At 38.8% G+C, this 19,792-nt stretch overlaps 1 protein-coding gene across 1 annotated transcript; it reads right to left on the bottom strand.

The window, feature by feature from the left end:
- Window positions 1-896: 896 nt before the first annotated feature.
- LOC107602383 (catenin beta-1) lies at window positions 897-19,369 on the bottom strand. Its single transcript, XM_016294867.1, has 16 exons — window positions 19,199-19,369; window positions 6,650-6,699; window positions 5,912-6,136; window positions 5,520-5,773; window positions 4,796-5,034; window positions 4,389-4,590; window positions 4,158-4,302; window positions 3,967-4,070; window positions 3,542-3,880; window positions 3,272-3,430; window positions 3,064-3,183; window positions 2,797-2,947; window positions 2,511-2,632; window positions 2,366-2,426; window positions 1,818-2,049; window positions 897-1,737 (listed from the first exon to the last, which is right to left on the bottom strand). The coding sequence occupies exons 2-15, from the start codon at window positions 6,660-6,662 to the stop codon at window positions 1,844-1,846; spliced, it is 2,340 nt and encodes a 779-aa protein (XP_016150353.1). The 5' UTR covers window positions 6,663-6,699; window positions 19,199-19,369; the 3' UTR covers window positions 897-1,737; window positions 1,818-1,843.
- Between the last annotated feature and the right edge of the window lie 423 nt (window positions 19,370-19,792).

Raw genomic sequence — 19,792 nt, 5'->3', positions numbered from 1 at the left:
AAGACATAAAGATGTTATTGGCCCCCAGAAAAGTGGATATGACTGGCAGGCAGCAGAAAATGGAAACTCTGACCCAGTTAAACGCAATAAAGTTTATAGGCATCTTATAACTGCACATAGTAATATATTGTACGTAATAGATTGAATTTTATGGACTAAAAAAAGGATTTACTCATCCTCAACCTCAGGCCATTCAAGATGTAGAGTTGGTGGTTTCTTTATTGGAAAAAATTTGGAGAAATCTAGCATTACATCACTTGTTCACCAATGGATCCGCTGCAGTTAATGGGTGCCGTCAGAATGAGAGTCCAAACCGATAAAACATCACAATAATCCACAGGACTATAGTCCATCAATTAATATCTTGTAAAGTGAAAAGCTGCATGTTTGTAAGAAACTAAATTCTAGGGTTTTAATTTTAAACCTTGGCTTCTGGCCAAAATACTACTTCATAGTTTATAATAACGTTCTTCCAGTTAAAAAGTCCATGCCGTGGTACTTGATCTGTGCAGATTTCTCTCCTGATTCAGACAAGATGAGTTTTCCCACTAGAGAAAGCAAGATTATGGATAGGGAACTCATATTTTACCCAGAAGCAAGTTTGGTTAAAAACATCTTTATGATTGATTTGTTTCCTACAAACACAACATTTCTCTTCACAGGATGTTAATGACTGGAGTCGTGTGGATTACTGTGATGATTTTATCAGCTGTTTGGACTCTCATTCTGACGGCACCCATTCACTGCAGAGCAAGTGATGTAAATTTCTACAAATCTGTACCAATGAAGAAACAAACTCATCTACATCTTGGATGGCCTGAAGGGGAGCCAATTTTCATTTTAGGAAGAACCATTCCTTTAAGGTAATAACAGAGAAACGGTGTCACAAACACAAGTGGAATAAAAGTATTTTATTGATTAGCCATGTCATTATCCATGTTCCCAAAAGAAGCGGTACAGGCTAACAAACAATGACGTTGCTTCAATAGAGACTACCTCCAGATAGCATAGAAAAGATTTCTGTCTCTGTGTATACCTCATAAACCCCATCTACCCCCACCCACCCTTGCTGCATCCACACCCTTTTTGGAATAGTGACATTGAAAACTGCTTCTCCTAGCTTAACTTTAAGCATTTTGTAAGAATGCATATAATTTTTTGTACTCCCAACAACCACCATTTTAAATGATCATATAAAAAGCTACACATTGTTACACTTTCAGTCAGATTACATAGGAACCGAGATTAGTGTTGTACACTAGCACATGATAAAGATCCAGAAACCAATGAGGCAAGTCCACTACAACTTAACACTACAGAACACACACAAAAAAAAAAAAAAAAAAAAAAAAAAAAAAAAGGAACAAAAATATATGGAATACAAAAGTTTTAAAACCAAGCTAGGGTCAGTACCATGAAAATGCTGATTTAAGGAAAAGGAAACAAAATAATAAAAAAGTTAAAATAGTTCCATCTTAAAAGATCCTTTTCATGTGCACTCATCAGCATCTGCGTCACAATCCCGCCATACTTGCATTTTTTCCATCCAGGGCAAAAACAAAAAAAAAAGGGTTGTAGCAATAAAGGAGACTGATATCCACCATTTCTCTGTTAGACTCCCTTTCATCTGCGACAAGTGTGTGTTGTGTGTCAGGCACTTTCTGAAACACTAGCCCACCCTCTGGGAAACCTTCCACGACTCTTCAAATCACAATTGCAGATTCATTCAACATACAGCTGTGGAGACACAGAAGTACATTGTTCATTTTGAAACTTAAGCAGAATGCAGTGAACAAGTTTTTTTAAACTCATCTTACCTTCAATACTTGTAGACCGTGAGTGTTTAGAGGTCCGTGTCAAACCAGGCCAGCTGATTGGAGTCTGTAGGGGGCAGACCATCCATTAGGTCCTGAGCATGGCCCAAGTCTGGCAGTCCCTCTACTGGGTACTCTGCTCCAGGATGGTGGCCTCCCATCTCATGCTCCAGCATGCTATCTATGCCCAGACCATCCTGGCCATAGCCAGAGTGGAAAGAACGATAGCTGGGGTCTGAAAGGGATATGAGAAGTCATGAGTATCATTTAAATAAATGTTTAAAGACAACATTATTTATACTTTATAAAATACTTTAAATAAATAATTGATTAAACTTTAAACATTTCATTAAATTAAATTATAAAAAATATCAATGAAATTTGTTCAAACAAATCGAAAAATAAAGTTTGAATAAAACATTTAAACTAATTTAAATAGAAATAAACGTTTACAAATTGTTTAAATAAATGTTTAAACAAATGTATAATTTAATAAATGATTAAATAAGAAATTTAAAGTTAGTTTACAAATAAATGAAATGCATTATTACCATCTGGTCTGTATCCAAGAGGCTCTCCTGGAGCACCAATATCAAGGCCCAAGTCACCAGTCTAAGACAAACACATTTCTGGTTTATGAAAGTGGATTCATAGTACATTAATAGCCTTCATCTGAGAGCAGACAAATGTTTGTACCTCATTCCAAGCCATGGGCTCTGTTCTGAAAAGAGAGCTGGTAAGTTCCACGGAAAGACGCTTCTTGTAGTCCTGAGGCTTATCCTCGGACATGCGGAACAGCACTGCTGCAGCGTATGTGGCTATATAGAGAGAAGTACATAAGATACAAGAGTCAAGATCCACTCTTTAGCTGGTAACACAATCCACATCAAGAAAGAAACAAAGATTTGCCCACTGTTATTAAGAGACATTTGTATTTGTTATAATGCTGTATGGTATCTGTCAACAGGGGGCAGTCACTCACCCACTCCCTCGTTCCTGGAGTGCAGCAGCTCTGTGAGAGGAGCCGTGGCTCCTTCTGCCTCAATGGCCTCTGCTGCCTCTTTATCCTGAGCCAGCTCACACAACACTCCTGCTGCTACCCGCTGGATATTCTCAATAGGAGAATACAGCAGCTATAGAGCAAGAGAAACACTTTACAAAACTCAAAATCACAAGGTTTGAGACTAAAGATGGCAGCCACCTTGCATGTAGAATGTGTGAATGTAGGCAATCAGCACGTAAGTCATACTTGTACGAATAAGGGGATGGTGTTGAGCCCCCTGACGACGATTCTGTTGTGTACGTCTCTGGCCAGGATGTGAAGTGCTCCAGTGCAGCCTTCCACAATCTCCTCCATACGAACTCCCTCCTGAATATTACAATCAGTCAATTAGTGTCAAACATTTAATTTTCCACAAGCACAGAAAATGCCAAACCAAAAACCAAACTTAACTCACCACAAACTGTTGCTGTGTGCCACCCATTGAAGTGCGCCTCTGGGTGTCCTGGTGTGCCCTCACCAGCAATTGGACCAACCGGGGAATTGCACCCTGCTCGCGGAGCGGCACGTGATTGGCTGGGCATAGCGCCAGATTACGGATCAGACCAACTGTGGCCTAGCAGGATGTGGAAAGACTTGTTAGAATGTGCAATATTTCAAAAGATCATGTGCAAAAAAAAATTAAAATAAAAAAAAAAAAAAAACTGGCCACTATCTGGCAACGTACCTTAATTAACGGCCAGTGTGAGGGTGGGTGCAGCAGTTTGACCACTACAGGCAGGCCGTAGTGCAGACGCACTGCATTCTGGGCCATCTCAGCATCTTGGTGTCTGGATGTTAGATGGCGTAGTGCGCAAACAGCAGGCTCGGTGATGTCCTCTCTGTCACCAGCTCTGAGAACAGTACGGACCAGGGCCTCAATTCCACCCACTTGGCAAACCATCATCTTGTTTTTGTAGTTGTTACACGTGAGGTTAGATAGTATGCCAGCCGCGCAGGTGACCACATTGATGTCATCTGAAGCAAGAAGCTGAACCAGAGTGCCAAGAAGTCCTTCCATCCCTTCCTACAATGGAAAAAAGTTAATTTAATAAAAGTTGTTTAAATACCCATGACAACAAACCAAACCATTGATGGTTTGCATGAATTTACCTGCTTGGTGGCGGCATCTGACAAGTTTCTAAGAGTCCAGAGGCAGTTTTGAACCAGACGCTGGCTGGGATCTGTCAAGTGAAGGCCAAGAGCCTGCATGCCACCTGAAAAGCACAAGGGAACAGAAGATGAGACACTGACATAACATACATGAACGCACACTTATTTGATACAAGCAGGCAAGTACATACCAGCCTCAACGATGGCAGGTTTGTTGCTGGAGCAGACAGATAACACCTTAAGCACACGACTTGTGGTCCAGAGCAGTTTCTCATATGTATATGTTCTCATGATGTTGACCAGAGCCTGAGGTCCTCCACTGGCCAGGATGATCAACTGTGGTGGCAAGAGTTGAGACAAATTAACACGAGTACATCTAGTATATTTTTCCCCCCAAATAGCAAGACCAGTGCAGTATGTACCTTGCTCTCCTGGTTGCCATATGCCAGGATCTGTAAGCAGTCTGTGGTGATGGCAAGGAATTTGACATTGGTTTTGTTGAGCAGGGCCACCATCTTCTGAAGTCCTCCAGCTAGACGAACAGCCATTTTAGCACCTTCTTGATGGAGCAGGAGGTTGTGAAGGGTGGTGATGGCATAGAACAGCACACTATCAACGTGGGACCTGGAAACAAAATCATGTAAGGTCCATTTAGTGGAGAACTAGTACAAGAAATGAAGCATAAAATCTTCAGTTTCACATGCTAAATTTCATTAATTCGAGACTAAAGCATTCGTGTTTCGGGTCACCAGCTTCCCAGGCGTTTCCATGCAACATTAATACTCAAGGGTTTTGAAAACCCCTGACTTTTCTGCTTTGGTGCTCTTACCCCAGCATCTTGACTAGGGCAGGGATTCCTCCTGACTTAAAGATGGCAAGGAGGCCCTCTCTGTGGTGGGACAGGTTGTGTAAGGTGCCGGCAGTACAACGGGCCGTCTCTATATCACTGGTGTTCTGCATGGTCCTCACGATGGCAGACACCATCTGGGGAGAGCGCATGATGGCGTGGCGAGAAGCCTCTTTTTTGGACAGCTGGTGCACCATCACTGCGGCTTTGTTCACCACCACCTGGACAGGAAGAGTGAATGATAAGGGGGGGGGGGTGAGATGGAGCAGATTTAAAATAGCTGGAATTTGGCTTCTGGTCATTTAGCAGTGCAAATGCAGAGACTGATCAACCAGAGAAATCTGTTAAGTGACTAATTTGCTTGTCAAATGCAGAAATCTTTCAAGGGTCTCTTCAAACTAGTGACTTTCTCTACCAATCTCAGATCTGCCAACAGGAAACCGCTAGCTTGTACAAATGACAACATCCAAAATCAAAACTTAATGTAATTCAGACAGCAGCATTGTCATTGCTTCAAATTGTAGGTAACTATATGGCTAAAAATAATCTTAAAATGAAGGCTGTTTGCTAAAAGACTTTCCATTTTTAGCTTTAGCTGCAAATGTTCCCAGAAGCAGGAATGCAAGTCTTGTCAAAGGAAATTGCAAATTTGATGGCTTAACAACATCTTTAGAGAATAAGCATGAAGTATTGGGACGTTTCTAACCTGGTCCTCATCGTTGAGAAGTTTGGTGAGCTCAGGGATGGCTCTGGTGGCCAGTTCAGCATCATCTTGGTAGTTAATGAGATCGACAACGGCATGTTTGAGCATTTGAGAAGGCTCGGCCAGCCTCTGCACATTGGTGGGGTGTGCAGAGTCAAACTGGGTAGAAGTGACCTGCATGCCCTCATCGAGTGTCTCAGGAAACATGGCAGCACGGACACGCTGTGCACGGGTCATGGCGTACTGCCCGTCCAGGTCTAAGAGAGGAAGTTTGTGATTAGCCAGACAGGAAGCAGGCAGGAAAACGACAAGACTGAAAATATCCATTTAGAAGGGCTTTCACTTTTTCCTAATACAAGCATCATTGCGTGTTGGAAGCAAATACAGCCACATACCTGCCACCTGCTCAGGTGTGAAGGGCTGGTTGAAGCCCTGCTCCCACTCATACAGCACCTGGTTGTCCAGATCTTCCTCTTCAGGGTTGCCTTTGCCTGACAAAGACGGCGCTGTTGTGGTGGCCCCAGAGTGAATACCTGAATCCAGGTAGGACTGCTGCTGCCAGTGACTGACAGCAACTTTTCGATCCTGCTCCATTGCCATATCAAGCTCCATAAGGTCAGCTACAGGAAATAAGACATCAAAGTCGGACATTCATTTTAAATGTTCCTCCAGACAGAAATTTTTGGATCTACTAGAAAGTTTCATGATCGTGCAATATTCCTATACCTCACTGAAGATGCAGTTAAGTGTAAGATATTGAAAATTTCAAAGCCTGCAGCTACAGTGACCTCTTTAAAAGCATTGCCCAAAATAATTTTTCCTTGGCTATTTTTTATTGCCGAATCAGCAAAGGCTATATTCATGGAAAAAAAGTCTTACAATTAAGAATTGTAAAACCCTATTTGAATTATGCAGTCAAATGCTAAATCTGATCCAAAGAGTTAGCTGTGGTATTAGACAGCAACCATGTTGTGTGGCTTTTTGATATTGTGGGTCTCTGAGGGTTAACCGAAATCATTCAGTAAGTAAACCTGTTCTTTATCAGCTCATCTGTGTTTGTGTCTGCGTCAAGGAGCACAGGCATTGGACAAACATGCTGATAATCTGACAGGTTAACTTGGACAAATACTTACACTGGGTTGCCATCGTTGCGTCAATCCCTCAGCCTGAGCGACTTCCAAATCTGTAGAGAAAGAATTTTTAAAAAGCTGATCAGGACAAAAAGAAAACCACATAACAGAATCCGTCAAGCATAGGAAGGTCAAGCACGTCCATTTTACAAACTAGTAGTAACATTTGGCTATTCCCCTCTCAGACACCAGCCGTTTTACAAGCGAGCAACAGGCTTTAATCTACATTACAGACCCTAAAGGTAGTGTTAACTGTGGGAAACTCCCCTCATTTAGTCTGTAGGGTGTCACGCGAGAAGTAGATAGAGGGAGACGGGATGGTGAGTCATCTTGGCAATGCCAGTAAAAACATGCTGAGGGGGTTTAGTCAGCTTCATTCATCCTAGCTGATGAGAACAATACAGCATCAAGCACCACAAATGTTGTGATAATAAACAGCCCACACAGAGGACATGAAACCCACACTGACCTTAAGTTGCTTATTAGGACCTTAACTTCATGAAATCAGATTTACTTGTTTCACTATTAAGGCAGCAAATTCGATTACATGTTGCAGACATTATTCTAGGATAATGGGATATTCCAAGAAAAATAAAACAAGCCTCAAGAGTTTCAGAAAAGTTTCAAATTTTACAATAAAATGTGTACCCAAGTTATTAAAGTTATAAATAACCAGGCATAAATTATAGGTGACTCAAGCTGAAAACTTCCACTCAACAATATATTCAGGGGGTGGGGGGTTTAGATCACTACAGAAACAGATAAATGTAATTAGCAAGCTACTGAAAAATAATGAACATAATCTATCATGTAGAGTCACACACACAAAGGAAATGAATGATAGCAAAAGTGAATGAGGAAAAAGTAGATACTAAACCACCAATTGACCTATCGGTAAGCCCCGCCCCCCTTAGATACTGTAGCTCACTCAGACAAACAAACAAAGTTACTCACTGTCTTACAATGACAGCTGTCAGTTCCTTCTTCCGAGGCGTTTCTGATACATTTGGGACACAGATGGACCTTCAAGTTGGACTTAAATATGCCATGGAGGGATATATAAATACATATATTTTAATATCTTTTATATGTAATGTGCATTCTATTTTAATTCTACTTTATCCATATCTTTTTTTTTTTTTTTTTTTAAAACAACAAAAAAAACTAGCTTCCTATTTTTTATATTCTATCTACCTACTTGTTTTTCTTTGTGTGTGTGTGTGTGTACTATACTATAATATATATATATAAAAAAGTTGACTGACACACAAAGGAAATGAATGATAGCAAAAGTGAATGAGGAAAAAGTAGATACTAAACCACCAATTGACCTATCGGTAAGCCCCGCCCCCCTTAGATACTGTAGCTCACTCAGACAAACAAACAAAGTTACTCACTGTCTTACAATGACAGCTGTCAGTTCCTTCTTCCGAGGCGTTTCTGATACATTTGGGACACAGATGGACCTTCAAGTTGGACTTAAATATGCCATGGAGGGATATATAAATACATATATTTTAATATCTTTTATATGTAATGTGCATTCTATTTTAATTCTACTTTATCCATATCTTTTTTTTTTTTTTTTTTTAAAACAACAAAAAAAACTAGCTTCCTATTTTTTATATTCTATCTACCTACTTGTTTTTCTTTGTGTGTGTGTGTGTGTACTATACTATAATATATATATATAAAAAAGTTGACTGTTTTTATTGTCCTCATTTGTAAGTCGCTTTGGATAAAAGTGTCTGCTAAATGACTAAATGTAAATATGTAAAAATACAGATCACAATGCAAACTGGAGAATTATGTTACGGTCGTCACAATTGAAATGACAACATCCTGGATCAACACCGTTCACATACCTCAGAGTAAGATTAAATTAATTTACAATTAACCAGATTAATATGGAGAGGGATTTCAATATAGACCTTCATTTGTGTGTTTTTGACTTTCACGGCACGGTACATGACGTGAGAACAGTTTGCTATTTAGGTTTGTACGTTAGCATGGACACACTAACTTTAACACTAACGTTAGCTAGTTTTAGCCAGAGACACCTTGCTGAAGCACATGACATTAACATTCTGCTTGAGCAGATGAAAATTGTAACTTAATGAGAGTATGACAACCAGAAAATGAAAGTTTTCGTCTTCATAGTGATTGGGGTTGAATGCTTAGGACATTTTACTCCGTTTTGGTTGGATTTAGGAAGTGGAATAAAAGAAATTACATTGCCTATCCTCTCTCAGGATAACTGGAATTAGTGTTACAAGTGCCCTAGGCACATTGTTTTTCCATTTATGTAGCATAAACACCATTAAACCGATGCGAGCTTCGGATCTTCCAATGTTTCTCTATGGCGCTGAAACCTAAAGATGCGAGCCTGAGGCTAGTGATGCCAGTTCATGGGGTAGAGGACACATTTAGAAGTGTGAAAAATAAAAGCCACAAAACAAAAGCTGCCAAGCATTTAGAATGTGAAATAAGTTTCCTCACGCTGGCCTCAATTCAGAGTGGTCGATTTTTATTTCCATAGGAAACCTCTCATCTCTGCTTCAGGACCAGTCTTCCTTCCTGCATGGGCCTTCAGCACGCCAAGCAGCAATTAAATCAACAGCCCTCCTCGGCTCAAAGAAACTAATAAAAGCTGTCTAAATCAACACATCTTCTGGTATAAATCAGCATCAGATTAAACTCTTCTGTAGAAACAGGTTAATTAGTAGGCTTACTGACTTGAGGGGACATTTTCACAGAACAACATCTAGAAAGCGGACAACCCTTGGAAACGGAAATGCTGACAAAATCTGGCTTCCTGCTGCAGCGGAGAACATCAGCTCACATCCTACAAGCCTCAAAAGACCCGATATGCGTCACGATATTGGGGTTAAATGTAAAGTTCTGCAACAACATGGAGAGAAACAGAAAGGCTAATTTCCAATGAAACATTCAGCAACATCAATGTGGTTAACCCGACTGCAAACAAACATCCTAAGCATTGATTTGGTGCCGTGGAAAGGAAGAGCATCATGTGGCAAAGATCAGTACAAGATGTTAACAATTATGAACATAGTTAATATATTTACCACTAAAAACTAGTGCTCGACCAATATGGATTTTTGGATAACCAATGCAGATATCCTTTAAGGTTTGTGAAATTAAAATGTTTTAGATTTTCAAGGCCTTGTTTAAATTATAAAAGTGCATATTTGCTAAATACTGATGGTAGATGAGTTATAACATTTGCTTTTCTATTACTAATTGAAAAGCGCTATAATATTTTCATATATGTTTGCCTTAACATTTCTAATAATAACTTAAACAGAACTGTTAAACAGAGACATTAAACTAACAAAGACAGAATGTGAGCACCATACACGCTAAGCGCTGTTAAAATAAAACTCCTGACATGGTCAATGCTGATAATTAACAACCCTAAATATCGGATAGCATATCGGCTGACCACTAAGAACATATACACACACAGTGGCATTGGGAGCAAGTGCACATCAATAAAGCGAAAGGATCATTTGCAAACCAGTTAAATGTTAAAAAGCTAGAACATTATTATGACCATAAAAAATAAAAACTTAAATATTCCAGTCTGTTTTTAATCACTAAATTTAGGAGTCAGTTATGACAAACTTAATTGTATTGGGTACGTTATATTTTAAAACTCAATTAATACATTTATAATCATTTACACAAGTATATTCTGAAATATGCTGACTTTTTTGGTAAAGAACTGCAAAACATTTTTAAACATTGTAAAATATATAAAATCAGAAGGTACTACACGTGTATTGGCAACTGAAAGCATTAACAAATTCACTGAAGTACTGAATAAATGTGTAAAGAAAACTAATAGAATTTAAAAACAAAAATCTGAAATTTGAGGATGTTGCAGGTTATTCCAAATTAACATTTGTCAAGTGAATTGAACTTCTACACATATCCCACAGTCATGGGTGCAGAGACTGTGAATCAGAACACGGCTCAAGTCACATGCACTCCAGAGCTCTTGTGCTAAAAAGCAACCCTCTGCAAGTAGGTTAAAGGTGGGGTAAGCGATTTTTTAAAAAAGCTTTAGAAAACTGATTCGGGCCGACTAGCAAAACAAACTTGTAGCCAATCAGCAGTAAGGGGCATGTCTACTCATGATGTGGAGGAAAGAGGGTTCAGAGCCGAGCAACAGTAAGCTAGAGATGGCGGATAAAAAAAAAAACAAAAGAGGAAAACGTCTGCGGAACAAATGAAGGCTTAAGGTAATAAGGCAAGAAGTAGGAAAATCATTTGAAATTTGAGTCAATACGTCATGAATAGAACGCAGCAGCAGTTTTCTGTCAGGGATGTGTCGTGCCGCATCCAGTGTAGACCATATATATGTATATATATCTATGGTGTAGACAGCATCACTGATTATGAGTTCCATAGTATTTTGTCTAGAGATCGACCGATATATCGATTTACCGATATTTAAGCATTTGACAATAATCCGATATCGGTTTTGTAATACCGGATTCACCGATAAACGCCGCCATCTTGTGGATGTTTTGAGAATTGCGTGCAGGATCCCCATTGCAGCGCATCTCTGAGGGGAAACAAGACAACAACAACGGCGTGCACGGGTACTTGATTTACTGTAGTTAGTAAACTTTAACATAACAGCCATTAATGCACAAATGAGATGCATTACATAAATGCTTGATATGCAGTTTGGCTCGAAGAAATAGAGACGAACTCACGGAGTCATGTAAGATAATCCGTCAAGTCCTGTCCCAATTAAGACGTAACTTTGCGGGAATTAAATATGCAGCCATGAATGAGCACGTGTTGGAAATAAAAACGCTAAATTTAAATTTCAATATAGACCTTCATTTGTGTGTTTTTGACTTTCACGGCACGGTACATGACGTGAGAACAGTTTGCTATTTAGGTTTGTACGTTAGCATGGACACACTAACTTTAACACTAACGTTAGCTAGTTTTAGCCAGAGACACCTTGCTGAAGCACATGACATTAACATTCTGCTTGAGCAGATGAAAATTGTAACTTAATGAGAGTATGACAACCAGAAAATGAAAGTTTTCGTCTTCATAGTGATTGGGGTTGAATGCTTAGGACATTTTACTCCGTTTTGGTTGGATTTAGGAAGTGGAATAAAAGAAATTACATTGCCTATCCTCTCTCAGGATAACTGGAATTAGTGTTACAAGTGCCCTAGGCACATTGTTTTTCCATTTATGTAGCATAAACACCATTAAACCGATGCGAGCTTCGGATCTTCCAATGTTTCTCTATGGCGCTGAAACCTAAAGATGCGAGCCTGAGGCTAGTGATGCCAGTTCATGGGGTAGAGGACACATTTAGAAGTGTGAAAAATAAAAGCCACAAAACAAAAGCTGCCAAGCATTTAGAATGTGAAATAAGTTTCCTCACGCTGGCCTCAATTCAGAGTGGTCGATTTTTATTTCCATAGGAAACCTCTCATCTCTGCTTCAGGACCAGTCTTCCTTCCTGCATGGGCCTTCAGCACGCCAAGCAGCAATTAAATCAACAGCCCTCCTCGGCTCAAAGAAACTAATAAAAGCTGTCTAAATCAACACATCTTCTGGTATAAATCAGCATCAGATTAAACTCTTCTGTAGAAACAGGTTAATTAGTAGGCTTACTGACTTGAGGGGACATTTTCACAGAACAACATCTAGAAAGCGGACAACCCTTGGAAACGGAAACGCTGACAAAATCTGGCTTCCTGCTGCAGCGGAGAACATCAGCTCACATCCTACAAGCCTCAAAAGACCCGATATGCGTCACGATATTGGGGTTAAATGTAAAGTTCTGCAACAACATGGAGAGAAACAGAAAGGCTAATTTCCAATGAAACATTCAGCAACATCAATGTGGTTAACCCGACTGCAAACAAACATCCTAAGCATTGATTTGGTGCCGTGGAAAGGAAGAGCATCATGTGGCAAAGATCAGTACAAGATGTTAACAATTATGAACATAGTTAATATATTTACCACTAAAAACTAGTGCTCGACCAATATGGATTTTTGGATAACCAATGCAGATATCCTTTAAGGTTTGTGAAATTAAAATGTTTTAGATTTTCAAGGCCTTGTTTAAATTATAAAAGTGCATATTTGCTAAATACTGATGGTAGATGAGTTATAACATTTGCTTTTCTATTACTAATTGAAAAGCGCTATAATATTTTCATATATGTTTGCCTTAACATTTCTAATAATAACTTAAACAGAACTGTTAAACAGAGACATTAAACTAACAAAGACAGAATGTGAGCACCATACACGCTAAGCGCTGTTAAAATAAAACTCCTGACATGGTCAATGCTGATAATTAACAACCCTAAATATCGGATAGCATATCGGCTGACCACTAAGAACATATACACACACAGTGGCATTGGGAGCAAGTGCACATCAATAAAGCGAAAGGATCATTTGCAAACCAGTTAAATGTTAAAAAGCTAGAACATTATTATGACCATAAAAAATAAAAACTTAAATATTCCAGTCTGTTTTTAATCACTAAATTTAGGAGTCAGTTATGACAAACTTAATTGTATTGGGTACGTTATATTTTAAAACTCAATTAATACATTTATAATCATTTACACAAGTATATTCTGAAATATGCTGACTTTTTTGGTAAAGAACTGCAAAACATTTTTAAACATTGTAAAATATATAAAATCAGAAGGTACTACACGTGTATTGGCAACTGAAAGCATTAACAAATTCACTGAAGTACTGAATAAATGTGTAAAGAAAACTAATAGAATTTAAAAACAAAAATCTGAAATTTGAGGATGTTGCAGGTTATTCCAAATTAACATTTGTCAAGTGAATTGAACTTCTACACATATCCCACAGTCATGGGTGCAGAGACTGTGAATCAGAACACGGCTCAAGTCACATGCACTCCAGAGCTCTTGTGCTAAAAAGCAACCCTCTGCAAGTAGGTTAAAGGTGGGGTAAGCGATTTTTTAAAAAAGCTTTAGAAAACTGATTCGGGCCGACTAGCAAAACAAACTTGTAGCCAATCAGCAGTAGTCTACTCATCTACTCATGATGTGGAGGAAAGAGGGTTCAGAGCCGAGCAACAGTAAGCTAGAGATGGCGGATAAAAAAAAAGAGGAAAGAGGAAAACGTCTGCGGAACAAATGAAGGCTTAAGGTAATAAGGCAAGAAGTAGGAAAATCATTTGAAATTTGAGTCAATACGTCATGAATAGAACGCAGCAGCAGTTTTCTGTCAGGGATGTGTCGTGCCGCATCCAGTGTAGACCATATATATGTATATATATCTATGGTGTAGACAGCATCACTGATTATGAGTTCCATAGTATTTTGTCTAGAGATCGACCGATATATCGATTTACCGATATTTAAGCATTTGACAATAATCCGATATCGGTTTTGTAATACCGGATTCACCGATAAACGCCGCCATCTTGTGGATGTTTTGAGAATTGCGTGCAGGATCCCCATTGCAGCGCATCTCTGAGGGGAAACAAGACAACAACAACGGCGTGCACGGGTACTTGATTTACTGTAGTTAGTAAACTTTAACATAACAGCCATTAATGCACAAATGAGATGCATTACATAAATGCTTGATATGCAGTTTGGCTCGAAGAAATAGAGACGAACTCACGGAGTCATGTAAGATAATCCGTCAAGTCCTGTCCCAATTAAGACGTAACTTTGCGGGAATTAAATATGCAGCCATGAATGAGCACGTGTTGGAAATAAAAACGCTAAATTTAATTCTCTTCTCTGTTGTCTATGCTCATCATTAGTCTCGAAGCCACTTTCATATTGCTGTTCACTCAGGAATGGTTGATGCTCAGGAAATGCTCCAGCACGGCCACAGCATGTAACTTAAAAGATAAAAATTAAAGAAAATAAATTGTATTAACATTTACTATATAACCATTATTTTGCTAATAAACATCTAAATAGATACAACTCTATGGAAATTATTTATTATCTCCACGAGCGATCGCAGTTTGAAAATAGTTCTGTGTAAATGCATAGATAAACTGCGCTGTCAAGCAGGCATTTCATAATCTAGAACGACAAAACCATTATTAGTAATTCTGATATAACATGCCAGTTGAGAAATGCAATAAAATACGATGTTTTGTTTGTTATATTTAAATATTCCAGAGAATATTATTCAGTGAATTAACATTATCCAGTGAGTTATTCTTCACTCTTTAGCCTATTAAACATTTTATAAACCTACTAAAACTGTAGTTTAAAATGAAGTTGATATGACTCCTTTCCTTTATTTTCTCCATTTGAAAACATTAGACATTCTACATTTATTTTGCTTATTGTTAATATTAGTGTTGCTGCTGATGCTTTAAATAAAATGTTTTTTCATTGTTGTAATGTGAAGATTAAATTTAACATGAAAGACTTAATTTAACACTTTTTTTCCGCCAAGATGACTGAAAGGAGGAAAAACCAAAGTGAAGTATGGACTTACTTCACTCAGTGATTTATTTACTTTATAACAGTAAATAAATATTGGTTCTGCATATCAGTTATCGGGCACAAACATGCAAATAATTGGTATCGGTCGATCACTAATTTTGTCGTGCTGTGCCACTCGCGTCCTGTGTAGACACTGTGTAACATTGGTTTTGCTTTGTTTCACAGAACTAATCGTTGCCTGGGTTGTGTACGTATGTGCAGGGCGGAGCTATCAAAATAGGGGCGAGACCCTTTTGGGGTAGGGGCATGTTTGTTTTGGTGATTTCAAATGTCAACACTGGCTACAAGAAATCGCTTACACCACCTTTAAGTGCTGTTTCTCAGCTGGATGAGCATCCAGGCTGTCTGAGAACATACGGCCGAGTGAGAACATCTTTCAATGATGAAGCTGCAGAATCACAGTGCCATCCTTCACACAGTCACCCAAAAAAAAAAAATATATACACCATGGTCATTCTAAAGCACTACTGTACAGAATATTTTGACATGACCTCCAAAATAAAACATCAAGAGCTGCTTCCACATACAGGAAACATTGCTTATGATAACATCCTGCAGTCAGCACTGGACATTACTTTCCCGTGTGTCTGCATGACATAAGATACAGCACTTCAAATACAGGCCTCCGCTAGCGGGAAATACAGTGCTGTGAAGCTGTGCCAATGTTAATAAATTAGGCTTTTTAAGGGTGCATGTAAAAGGCAGAGGGTCTGATTTGAGAGCAAACAGAGGCAGCTGGGGTAGTTTATGCAAAATGCATGTGTAGTCCTCTACAGTGGTGAGACTGACCTGGAATTAATTTACCAGACAATAAACACTGAAGGGAGTCAGACACAAACTCACAGGGTTTTCCTTGAGGCACCAGTCAGCGTTCCATACAGGCGCACAGGAGGCGGACGTGCAGACGAATCACTCTGTGATTATGGGACGGATTTGGAAACTGAACCTTCAAAGTAAAGGAAGGCCATTTGATTAGCCCTCTTAATGGGCTCGTTTAAGGTTTATTCACTGTATCTTGTTAACAAGCCGAAATGTTACTGCACAGCGCTGGTGCAAGTGAAGCTGTTTACATTCAAGAAGTGGTACTCTGACTCTTTTGAAAAGATTTCCCCTTTAAGAGAATTTTAGCATTAATTTACATTAGACTTGTGCCGGTATTCGGTAATGCGATATATCATGGTAATGAATATGCACGATATTGTTATCGTGGGCACTTCTAAATACCGTGAATTATATATTACAAATTATTCAGAATTTAGAATGCATTTTAAGAATACTTTTCCCATCAACTGATCAAGCGCGAACGAGAAGCACATGGCGGAACATGTGAGACGCTCTGGATGAAAGCGCACTTTCACTCTGACAGCAGATGGCGCTAAACTGCAGAAATAATAATAATAATAATTTCCTTTAAATGCAGCCGTTACCCCGGAAACCCTGTAAACAAAGCAGCTGCTTTCTGTTTCTGAATCGTGTATAAATGATTTAAACAGCCATTCAGAATTGTGTATTTGCTATGATGTTCATCACGGAGCCAAATACTTAAATATTTAGACTTAATAGGCTATTTATTTTCAAACTTTTTTTTACATTTTAATCTGGACTACAACATGCCCTAGATATTATTTGAAAGCGTTTTTATTCTTTATTGTTCGGTCACACTTTACATTAGGGCTTCATTAGTTAACAGTGGTTAAACTGCCAATGAAAAATTCTTCTGAACATTCATTAATCTTAGGCATTCCAATATTTAATAACAGGTTGTTAAAATCGAAAGTTGCAACTGTTATTTAATGAGCTAACATCAACTAAGACTTGAATTTTTTTTAACAAAGATTAATAACTTCTGTAGCTATTGCTCATTGTGAATGTTATTGCATTAACATGCTATTGGTCTTTATAGTTCTTTTGCACTTTAATCTGTAAAACTTTTAACTTTATACATTTTTCTGTATTGCTTTATTGCATTTAAATGTTCAGTTATTTTTGTTACAAGAAAAAAATTAAACCTGTTATAATGTATTATGACAGCACTTTTTTAAAACTAAATTTCAATATCGTGATAATACCGCATACCGTGATAAAAGTATTAGCAATTAATCGCAACATGAAAAATTGATACCGGCATATCCCTAATTTACACTCATGTCGCTCCAAATCTTAGTATTTGATAATGACACAAAATAAGACATTTTAGGCCCATTCACACAAATAACTATTAGTTTTAATGAGTCTAATTCTGCAAACAAGGATGTCTGCACCATAACTACAACAAGAGAAAATATATCATTGGAATCACTTTAAGAGAAAAAAAAATTATGAATGATAAAAATATTGTTATCCAATCACAGTATCCATCCCTACTTTAAAGAGCTTGGGCATCGAGGAGATAACCGCACAAGGCGTTTCTATCTGTATCCATCTACAAGTCACCACCATTCAGCTAAATTGAATGTTTTTCAACACAGTGAAAGCAAACAAAGTGAATGTTGTGCTAAAGTCATACACGTCTGAAACAACAAACTCTCTCTTTAAACAATCTTTTGTTGAAAATATTTGATATGATTTACAAAAGCAAACATACGTCTATTACATGCGTGAATGTAATCGTAAATACATCCACAGTAAACAAGTCAAATTATGTTCCAAAGTGTATAACTCTCACGGGTTCTTCCATAAAACCACCATTTCTGTCTTATGAGAAAACCGATGTTGTTTTTAAACAGACTACTGCGGGTATTTCCCGCACAGGTACGAAACCCGAGATACGCTCGCCGCTAAAAATGCGACCACAAACGCGTAATCGTGGAAGTTTCGACCTCTTCAGTTTCCAGAGCGCAGGCTGCCGTCGGATTTCAGCTCCGCCCACACTTCCTCCAGCGGCGGCTGATCTGAGGTCAGCTCTGCCGTGCCTCTCAAGGTGGGTACGTCTAACTAAAGTGTGTGAAACAGCTGTTCCAGGCTCTGGGAGCACGCAGGAATTCGGCCATCAGGGCCTTTGTTTCGAGGAAGAGTAATGAACCCTGAAATGTTTCGACTCCGTTTAAAAATGAACTTAAAAACCCGCCTATCGGGTGACAGAGACATTTGACCAACTATAACATCACATTGAATCTATGAGGAGTCTAAACCAGGATAATTCGTGTAGCAAAAACTAGCTTTTTCCGACAAATCCAAACGGACTTGACAACCTATCCAGCAACACTTTTATCAAGAAAGACTTTTTAAAGATTATATCTCATTTCAACCCAGCCTTAAGTGTCTACTTTTGACTATTTGAACAACCTCAGATTGACTTACTAACTTCACGTTGAACTCTTTATTCCCCCGAGTTTACTACACGTAAAGTTACGCAACAAAACAAAAATATAGATAAAAAAAAGGAAAAACAGACTTTCCTCCATTCTCAATTATTGATCAAACGAGTGCATTGCTTGCTGACACGCATTCACTCGATTGACTTGGCAATCTTACAGACGACAACATAAATCAATCGGCTCAATTTTCACTATTATTTGTAAATGACAAAACACACAAATAAAAGTTCCCAGGTATGTCTGACGACATAAACTGTTGAAGCTGAGAAAACTAAACCACGATGTGGTTAATACAAAAACAAGGGTAGCGTTAGAATATTAGTGTGAAAACAACACGGGGAGTCCCTGGTAAATTCATGCGTGTATCAGTATTCTAGTTTATCGATTGAGATCTGCTGGTTTGCTGTTAGCTCGCCGCTCGAGCCATAGAACTGAATGAATGCTAACGTTAGCTAACATTAGCCAGTGTTTGCGTTGCTCTCGTAAACAAACACAAGAGTCAATGTGTGTGGTGAGTACACCTGCAATTTAGAGGAAAACTAGTATAAAACTAAAACCTAACCGAAGCGTTTTACATGCTCAGGTCGCGGAAGGTAGATCCAGCCAGGTAGAAAACCATGGGAAGATCCTCCCGATGCTCAAATCTCCAAACTAACGTTACTAACTTAGGAATTTAATCATTGCGCATTTTTAAAGCTTACCTGAAATTAAAACGACGAATCACTTTGTTTGGCCGGCAAAGCCTGACCAACGCGTCGGTATCCCAATGGGAATGAAACAGCCAAGCCAGCCGGTGAGATTCCCGGACGGGTAAGTTAGCTGTTCTCCGGCTTTAGCGGTGCGGCAAACCTTCCGCGCTGATGTGAATCTAGACCTTAAAATGGCGTCGCTCAGACGCAGCTCTTATACGAGGAATGCAGTTCATGTATCCTACCGCACCCGAGAAAATAGGGCGCAGCAGCGGCTCAGTCCAGCATAGAGCTAAGCGTTAGTATTATATGTATAAAGTGACAATTGATAATCAACAAAAACTTTATTTTATTCCGAGTGCCTCGTCTGATGTCTAGATGTTTTTAAGTCGGCACCGGGAATGTGGTATGCGCGGAGTAATATAGCAGCTACAGGAAGGACGAGGTGCGTCCATTAGGTTGGAATGTGGGTGTTTTGAATGGGATGTCGGGAGCAGCTATACAAAGGTAACATTTGTATTAGGGATACAGGAAACCCTGTTCATGTTGCAGGATGGTTAACTCAACTTACACCGTTTTTTACCCTTTTTTTGTTATAATTAAATC

The sequence above is a fragment of the Sinocyclocheilus grahami genome, unplaced genomic scaffold (genome assembly GCF_001515645.1).
Source record: "Sinocyclocheilus grahami isolate Dianchi unplaced genomic scaffold, SAMN03320097.WGS_v1.1 scaffold325.1, whole genome shotgun sequence".
NCBI classification, from domain to species: domain Eukaryota; kingdom Metazoa; phylum Chordata; class Actinopteri; order Cypriniformes; family Cyprinidae; genus Sinocyclocheilus; species Sinocyclocheilus grahami.
This window is presented reverse-complemented; position numbering and strand designations above follow the sequence as displayed.